Source organism: Haliotis cracherodii, unplaced genomic scaffold, assembly GCF_022045235.1.
Source record: "Haliotis cracherodii isolate W230 unplaced genomic scaffold, xgHalCrac1.p SCAF_8, whole genome shotgun sequence".
NCBI lineage: Eukaryota > Metazoa > Mollusca > Gastropoda > Lepetellida > Haliotidae > Haliotis > Haliotis cracherodii.
In genome coordinates, this window is record NW_027266341.1 from 29,137,204 (window position 1) to 29,146,744 (window position 9,541).

General features: G+C 41.6%; 2 protein-coding genes and 1 pseudogene across 2 annotated transcripts in view; all 3 read left to right on the forward strand.

The window, feature by feature from the left end:
- Positions 1-2,951: 2,951 nt before the first annotated feature.
- The window catches only part of LOC139450076 (transient receptor potential cation channel subfamily M member-like 2), a 69,096-nt gene continuing 62,506 nt past the window's right edge, over positions 2,952-9,541 (forward strand). Inside the window, exon 1 of the mRNA XM_071231717.1 lies at positions 2,952-3,087. The gene's annotated coding sequence lies outside the window, so the exon portion shown is untranslated. The remainder of the gene's footprint in view (positions 3,088-9,541) is intronic.
- LOC139450918 (uncharacterized) lies at positions 5,850-6,614 on the forward strand. The gene has a single exon (XM_071232743.1). The coding sequence runs from the start codon at positions 5,850-5,852 to the stop codon at positions 6,612-6,614; it is 765 nt and encodes a 254-aa protein (XP_071088844.1).
- The window catches only part of LOC139450175 (uncharacterized), a 1,294-nt pseudogene continuing 852 nt past the window's right edge, over positions 9,100-9,541 (forward strand).

A 9,541-nucleotide genomic window follows, 5' to 3' on the forward strand; every position in this document is an offset into this window, starting at 1 on the left:
TCTGACAACACGTCATCGCCGGGACCGTCTTCAGTGGGCAACACAGCACCAGCATTGGCGCCACCAGCAGTGGAGAAGAGTCCTCTTCTCAGACGAGAGCCGTTACTGTATCTCAACAGCAGATAGCAGAGAGAGAGAGAGAGAGAGAGTCTGGCGATGCCATAGGGAACATTATTCGGATGCTTGTGTTGTTGGGAGAGACTCGTGGGGTGGTCCGAGCATCATGGTGTCGGGTGGAATAGGTCTTGCACAGAGGCTCGGCCCTGTGGTCTGTCAGGACATCGGTCCAAGCATAGGCAATGGTGTCACATCAGCTCGGTACATTGATCAAGTCTTGAAACCACACGCCATACCTCATTTGGCACGTCGCCGCAACAACAGTTTCAGCATGATAACGCCCGTGCCCACACAGCGACAGCAACAAGAGACTTCCTCCAGCAGAATGGCATCACAACCATGCGGTGGTCTACCCTCAATCCCGATTTAAATCTCATTGAGCACCTGTGGGACGAGATTCAAAGACGGCTGAATGACGTCCGACCAAGGCTGACAACTGCAGCTGAACTGCAGCGTTCCTCAGAGTGTGGGCTCAAGTGCCTATGGCCTTCATCATCGGTCTCATGCATTCCATGTATCGATGTTGCACGGCAGTCATCAATGCACATGGCGGACACACGAGATACTGACTTGTGGTGCCATTTTCTCAGAGACTAGTGTTGTTTCACTGTTAGAACATTTGACACTTAAATTTCAACCTTGATGATCAATTTTGTCAAGTTTCATCTTTTTTATATGTCACAAAGTATTTTTATAGTGTTTGGACAAATAAGGTTTCTCATATATCTATCCATGGTGACGTTCTTTTGCGGTTCAGTATATGTTCTTGCATCTTGATCACGGTGTGAGAACCGTTTCAGTTCTCGTGTCACAGATTTTCAACAAGGAAACAATTGCAACACTGTAATCCACTTAGTGTCAAGACATGACAAGGGTGCTGTCAGTGCAGGATAACAAGCAAGTAACTGGGCGTTTGTAACAAGTACAATATGAGCCAGCCAGCAAGTGTCATTATTTGTTGTTTGTTTTGTGTGCTTATTGTTTAACGACGCACTCAGCAATATTCCAGACGGTGGTCTGTAAATAAGCAAGTCTGGACCAGACAATCCTGTGATTAACATTATGAGCATCAATCCAAGCAATTGGGATACAATGACATGCATCAACCAAGTCAGCGAGCCTGACCACCCGACCCCGTTAGTCGCCTCTTTCGACAAGCATAGTCGCCTCTAACAACAAGCATTATTATTCATAATGAATGTCCCGTTACATGTGCCTTATCTGACTTAAAAGAAACAGGATCACAGTAACAAAATACTGCTTAATCAGGTTTAAAATACAATCTAAAAGTATGAATAACTCAATACAATAAATACATTACAAATATGCAAAATGTATGCAGTTCTGTAATTTGTACCTTGGAATTGAATTCATGTATAAATGAGTTGTTTCCTTCCTGCCTTGTAAATGTTCCCAAGGATACACATAACATTTGGCCCGTGGTGTAAAGTTCTGGTCAGGGCTGGGTTCCAAGCTCATGAATTCTATTGTTTTTACACTTACTTACATAGTTTTTACACTTACTTACAGATTTTTTTTAACCAAACAAATTGATTTTGTTTTTACTGGGAGTAAGACATGTAAAACACATGTTTATGAAGTAACATATTGAGGAAATATTTATTCCCAGCGGAACAAATGTGTGAAACTCCCGCAACAGGAAATCAGGTAGACACTTGAATATTTAAGTGCGAAATGAATTTTGTAAGGAAGATTATTATTTCTTTTGCTTCTGAATGGACATAGAGTTACAACTGCTTCAAGCATTCGTTACCAACTTGTGCCATTCTGGGACAAAGATGCTGCTGAAAGGTTTTACTCAAATATGCCAGATCCCGACAGTCATAGAGCTGTACAACCATAGACAACACTGAAATAATCTTCAGCTTCAATTAGATTGCCAAAAGTGTAATATTTTAGTATAAAATTAATTTTGACAGGAATACGAGATTATCCCCCTTGTTCTAAACGCAAACGTGTGACGTCATTGTACGCAATAGCTGTACATGTATGCAAGTAATATAAACCCGATTTTGGCCTGGATGTTCGAATTCTTGAAATTCTTGAAATAACATTATTTGGTGTTTCTTCATGTTTTTTTCAACAAGCCTTTTTCGACATGAAAGAAAAAATGAAGTATTGGCGAGCCGTTCTCTTTATTTATAAACCAAAATAACATAAATTATGAATTTCAGCATATTTAGTTTTGTAAAAATAAAGTCAGCCTTATATTTTCCTTTAAACACATCCAAACACTGATTTTACATACCCTGAATCTTACACTTATCGGACAGAATTTTCACCTCTTAAAATTATTTCAGGCACTGCTATTTGGTTTTGTTAGTCAAGTATAAGAAAGTTGAGGGAGGGGGAAGTGTAAAATATGTTTACACCATTCCATCTTGCAGCTGACCTAACCTTTATACAACGGTTGTGTTAAGAACAGACTCAAATTGACTTGGTGTAGAGACAGTCATAATCGTCAGTGATCCGAAATTATGTGCGGGGGTGGAGTCAAATATAGCGCCCCGCCCCCACACACACACACACACACACACGCACACACACACACACACAATTTCGGATTCCTTCCAAGTGACTTGGGTTTCACTATAAATGATCTCACCACAGTGTGAAACTTGAAATCAATCTGAACATAAACGTGTGCATCATCAACAGTTAAAAAACCCGTTTTCGTCGAGTTCATTTTTATTTCTGTAGATTCGTCTGTTTATTGTTGTCACGTGACTATCAAGCTCCTAACAGTCCAACAACTCCCCACACCACATTTGGACATACCGTAACATAAACAAGCATGGCCGCCGACACGCGGAGAGGGCTTCCTGTTTACAGGTCCAACCACCCTATTGTTCGATGACCGTATCGTACTGGTTCTATGCCGTTCGGTTCGGTTCGTCAAGGGCTGCTCTCAGTGGTGATCGTAATTCAAATATTGGAAATATGTTAAAGGTAAGCTCTCTGTGGAAATTGACCCGTAATGTAGAGCACTACATATGTCAAATTATGGAACCGGCAATGACAAGTTCTCTGGTAATTTATAGATCTGACGGGAGCAGTTCGATCAGATGCATCACTCATGCTTTTCTCCCCGACAATCCCCACTGACGTGAAAGGGCAACACAATGTAAGACAGATGGTATATTGGGCTCGCATCTTTCACCAGTGGATGTGCTGACCGTTGCTCAGTCAGCCGTGGCTAATTGTGGCAATGGATACAGATGTCATCCAGATACTTTCCAATATATTTCTAGTGACCACAACCATAACGATTGCTGTTTTGTAATGTATGTATTTTCACCAGTATTGATAACTACCAGTTTTGTAGGTCATGTGTGATATGTGTAAGCCCCATGCTCTGCATGGTTATTAATGTGTATGATTCAATACATATAATTTGTTTATATATAGTTAATTCACTAAACCTCTGATGCTGTTATCTTAAATTGGAAATATGATTAACATTTAAATTCATCTTGACTGATTTATTTTCAGTCCACAAACTAAATTACTGTTCAGAATAAATGATATTGCATAGTATAAAATTAATGCAGTATATGTATTCTAGAATGTTCTTGATACAATATGTTATCATGGTACTTGTTCTTTCATATGTTTTAAAGTAACTTTCACAAATGAATCAGAGACTTACTGCACAACCAATTTTAATGCTAACATAGGGTTTTTCGTGACACAGAAATGTGTGTCTAGTACATACACACAGTTGTGAAGAAAGGATGCAGAAAAAAAGAACTAATAGCATTTAGTGATCAGAACTTAATGGCTTTATGTCAGGCTTGGCACCGTTGCTATTAATACTACATCTAAATACCAACCTTCATTCTGTGCATCTATGTGCTGGTTTTCATGGTGCCATCATCTCTGGCCTAGATCTGCTCTTGGCACGTCTGGTATAGGAACGTTTGTTTATATTTACTATGTCATCTTGTAGTGTGGCATCGACTCGCGTGGCACTTGCTCTCCAGCTTTCAGCTGCACAACACATATTTTATATTCTTGCATTCATCTGTAGTTTGTTGCATATGTATATATATATATATATATATATATTATTAAATCTTACACAATTATACGCTACCCCATTTCATTACATTATAGGAGACCCGTGAAGATTCCAGGGTAGAACAGGTCTTCAGCAACCCATGCTTGCCGTAAAAGGTGACTATGCTTGTCGTAAAAGGCGACTAACGGGGGGTCAGGCTCTCTGACTTGGTGGCGTGGATCGATGCTCATGATATCAATCACTGGATTGTCTGGCCCAGACTCGATTATTTACAGACCGCTGTCATATAGCTGGAATATTGCTGAGTGCGGCGTTAAACAACAAACCAACCAACCAAACAAACAACATTATACAGAGCTTCAGATAAGCTTTTGGTGTTGTGGGTATTTTACCCATGCATTTTAAGATCACTGCGTATCAGCTATTCTATCTGGGTATTCAAATTTCTGTTACCCACTTGTTTTTACACATGTGGGTATTTAAGTTAAATATTTAAAAACACTATTCATCTAGTCCCCGCAAACTGGTGTTTGGGTTCGAGAGCTTTATAGGACTCAAAGATACCACGATACTTCCACAAGAAAGTGTGATGGCAAATGATCATGATGTAACTGTCATCGTGGAGTTGGGCAAGGTTGACGGAATGCCCGTTTATAATTTCAAAATAAGTTGCTGATTTGCCAATCGAATACGCAGGGTTACTTCACAATATTTTGATGATACGCACAAGTTTTATTTTGTAGCGTATCTGTAATGTTCGTTGCGTATTTGATACGCTTGGATATTATTTTACTGCGTATTTCTGCATTTCTGATGCGTATTTTACGCAGATACGCAGCTTATCTGGATATCTGTTATAGGACCCTCATATTTCCTGTAAAACAATTCTCCTTCAGCACCAGGTCACGTGAGACCCCGTGAGATTGCGCGTGAGGAATCGGCTTCAGTGCAAGTTTGGACATCGGCAGAGGTCAAGCAGTTGCGCGGCGGATGCACGAGTTTTTTGATAATTGTGTGTTTCTTGGACGTGTTGTGGATACTTCCTTTCACATATTCGTGTACGGATTCTGAGGTTCGTTCCTAAACTGTTGTTTTGTTGTTTCACACTTTACCCCTTGTGAATTAACTTTTTTCTCTAATTGCCAATATGGCATCTCCGGGGTCTAATGGCGTCGCCATTTTGGACAAATTAAATAATGAACTGTTGGGACAGTCCTTGTAGACCCGAAAGCGGGTGTCAGGACACAATAATGTCCCCGAGTGCAATATTTAGAAAGGAGACACATCAGTTTCAAAGGAAACTGCTCCGTATGAGACAGTTGGGCATACAAATGAGTTCAATCACGGACAAGGTCCGATAGGTACAGAATCCCTGGGTGTACCTCGGGAAGACTCTACCACGGAACAATCTCAGGTTGACATTCTTCAACTTATGCATGATATGCACCAACAACAGGTGGACAGGCTAAATTCAGTATTGAGTAAAGTGTCAGAAATTGGAAACCAATTTTATTATGGACCTGAAGATTCTTCCGACTCAGCAGAGCATCAGATATCTAATTTTAGCGTGGTTAACACAACCCGGCTGAACGAGGGCGGTCAGGGGTCAAGCGGTGATCTGATTTCGATAGACGACTCAGCTGACGCGCCAGCTTCTGGTGGAGTTACCTCCCCTATCATAACAACTAACATGGCGGCGCCCATTAGTCAACCAGTACCAGGCGAAACGAAGGCCGTTTCTGGTTCTATTATCGGGAAGATTGCAGACACCTTCAAGTTACAGGAAAAGACAGGCCCCCCAGTAGATACAGCCGTGGCAGACCTGATTACGGGACTCGTATCTACGAGATTGGACGTGAAACGCAAAGTAGAAATTTTCGACAAACATGACAGACCTGACAATTGTCCTCGCCTTAAAGCGCCCAAAGTAAACAACGAGATTTGGAGAATCATGGAACCAGCAAGTAGATCCCAGGATGTTAAAGCGCAAAAGGTGCAAGACATTATTTGCAAGGGCCTTGTTCCAATAGCTAAAGTTGTGAACACACTGTGTACAAAGGATATGAATGACATTCACATTCCTGATGTGGTAGCTACGCTGGTTGATGGAGTTGCTGTGTTAGCTGCAGCTAATTATGAACTCAGCATGCGGCGTCGGGATGCTATACGTTTTGATTTGAAGCCAGAATATAAGGTTTTGTGTGCGCACAATACACCTTTGACTGAAAATTTGTTTGGAGACAATGTAGCCGAGCAGATAAAGGATTTGTCAGAGACAAACAAGATGATTGGCAGGGTAAGCCAGAGCAACAATGTGGCCCCTAATTACCGGTTCAACCCCCTGAAGATGACCAGAGGCAACTTCCGACCTCGAGGCCGTGGAGGTCGTTTTTTAGGTGTAAACCAGCAGTCTCCTCAGCTGCCATTCCACCACAATGCCAGAGGACAACCTTGAGGGAAGAGGCATTTCAAGTACTAAACAGTGAAGGAGTGAGCACTAAGGCTTCTAACATGCTTAACACCACAAATCTTGATCTTATTGCTGGTAGACTAAAGAATTTCTCCAGTGAATGGCAGGCACTGACAAGTGATAAGCATATTTTGCAGACCATTCAGTGAGCACTAAGGCTTCGAACATGCCTAACACCACAAATCTTGATCTTATTGCTGGTAGGCTAAAGAATTTCTCCAGTGAATGGCAGGCACTGACAAGTGATAAGCATATTTTGCAGACCATTCAGGGCTACAAGATTGAATTTTGTAAACAACCCTGTCAGTACCAGTTCTGTGAACCAAAACTGAACAAACTTGAAAGTCACTACTTAGATAGCGAAATACAAAAAATGGTTCAGAAGGGAGTGTTAGTTGTAGGCGAGCCTTGTTTGGGAGAATTTATCAGTACTGTGTTTTTAGTACCTAAACCCAATGGATCTTACAGGGTTATTTTGAACCTAAAACAGTTTAACAACTCTGTTCAAAAAGCTCATTTCAAGATGGAGCATTTGCTGCCTGCAATGCGACTCATGACTCATGACTGTTACATGGGCTCATGACTGTTACATGGGCTCATGACTGTTACATGGGCTTATGACTGTTACATGGGCTCATGACTGTTACATGGACTTATGACTGTTACATGGACTTATGACTGTTACATGGGCTCATGACTGTTACATGGACTCATGACTGTTACATGGGCTCATGACTGTTACATGGACTGTTACATGGACTGTTACATGGACTGTTACATGGACTCATGACTGTTACATGGGCTCATGACTGTTACATGGACTCATGACTGTTACATGGACTCATGACTCATGACTGTTACATGGGCTCATGACTGTTACATGGGCTCAATAGATCTCAAAGATGCGTATTATACTGTAAACATTCATCCTGACCACCGGAAGTTTCTCAGATTCATATGGAAGGGTGTCAGATATGAATACACATGTTTGCCCTTCGGCTTATCTCCAGCACCCAGAGTGTTCACAAAATTGTTAAAACCTGTGTATAGCAATCTGAGCCAGGAGGGGTATTTATCTGTTGCATATATTGATGATTCCTGTCTTCAGGGTGAGAACTATTCAAGATGTGTAGACAATATCAATAGCACAAAAGTTAGGTTGGAGAGATTGGGCTTTGTTGTGAACCTTGAGAAATCTGTGTTGGACCCAACTCGCTCTCTTGTGTTTTTGGGTTTTATTCTGAATTCAAAAACAATGACTATTACACTCACTGATAAGAAGATTGAGAAGTATTTGGAGAAATACAAGAACATATGCAAGCATAAAGCGATTCCCATCAGACAAGTGGCTGAAATTATAGGCTTCATGGTTTCATATGCATGGTTTGCATGGTTTCATATGCAATTGCTGTGCCTTTTGTACTGTTGTTCACTAAGCAGTTAGAAATGGAAAAGAACATTGCCCTCAAATCTTCATTGGGAAAATTTGAAGCTAACATGACTCTATCAGACTCTAGCATAGCAGACCTAAAGTGGTGGGCAGATAACATTCGAGGCAGCTGTGCTCCTGTTAGCCGTCTCTCCCCTCTCCATACACTTACCACAGATGCATCTGCCTGGGGGTGGGGTGCCGTGTTTGATAATTGCAGTGAGAAGACAGGAGGTAGATGGTCTACCGATGAAGCGCAGTTTGTGGGTAATATTAATTATCTTGAACTTAAAGCTGTGCTGTTAGTTCTCAAGTGCTTCACTGACAAATTGGCAGGTCATCATGTGCGACTTCGAATTGACAATTCTACGGCAGTGGCCTACATAAATCATATGGGAGGCACTAAATCTCGCATGTGTTGTGGGGTTGCAAGAGACATATGGCTCCATGCCATGTTACATGATACCTGTATTCGACCCATTAAGCGCCCAGGGGAGAGGCGCTTAATGGGTCAAATACGGTATGTGGTTTTCTGCAGTGCACTTACCAGGCTCCTTAAATGTTAAAGCAGATACGGAGAGTAGAGTATTTCATGATGAGACTGAATGGATGTTGAATAAGAATCTTTTTCATAAGCTAACAAGCCAGTTTTTCAATCCCTGCGTAGATTTGTTTGCTTCTCGTTGGAATAAGCAAATAGATAAGTACTTTTCTTGGCGTCCAGATCCTGAAGCTTATGCACATTGATGCTTTTATGTATGACTGGGCTCAGTATACATTCTATGCCTTTCCCCCATTCAGTGTCCTGGAGTGACTTGTTCAGAAGATCAGAACAGATCAAGCGGAAGGCCTTGTTGTTCTTCCCTACTGGCCCACCAAAAGCTGGTTTCCTGCAGCACTGAAGATGTGTGTCTCCCCACCAAGAGCACTTCCCAGAGGCAGACAGACTCTGGTACTTCCTTACAATCCCAACAAAGTACACCCCCTGCACAACAAGATGTTACTTCTAGTTTGCCATTTGTCCGGCAAGGTCTCCAGGACATGGGGCTCCCTGAGAGCTCCGTTTGCATTATTATGAATTCTTGGCGGAAAGCAACGAGGCATCAGTACAGATCCTATCTGGATAAATGGAACAGTTTCTGTGTTAAAACTAACAGTGACCCCTTAGATCCCTCTCCAGTTGTATGTATTAAGTTCTTGACAGAATTGTATGATGCAGGTGTTGGTTATAGCGCTATAAATACAGCACGCAGTGCTTTGTCCTCCATATTGACCTTACCATCTGGGCCCACTTGCACAAAGCGATCTTAGCGCTACGACTATTGTAAGCCTATGTTAAAGTATGGGAGTTACGATCATCTTAGCGCTACGACTATTGTAAGCCTATGTTAAAGTATGGGAGTTACGATCATCTTAGTGCTACGACTATTGTAAGCCTGTGTTAAAGTATGGGAGTTACGATCATCTTAGCGCTATGACTATT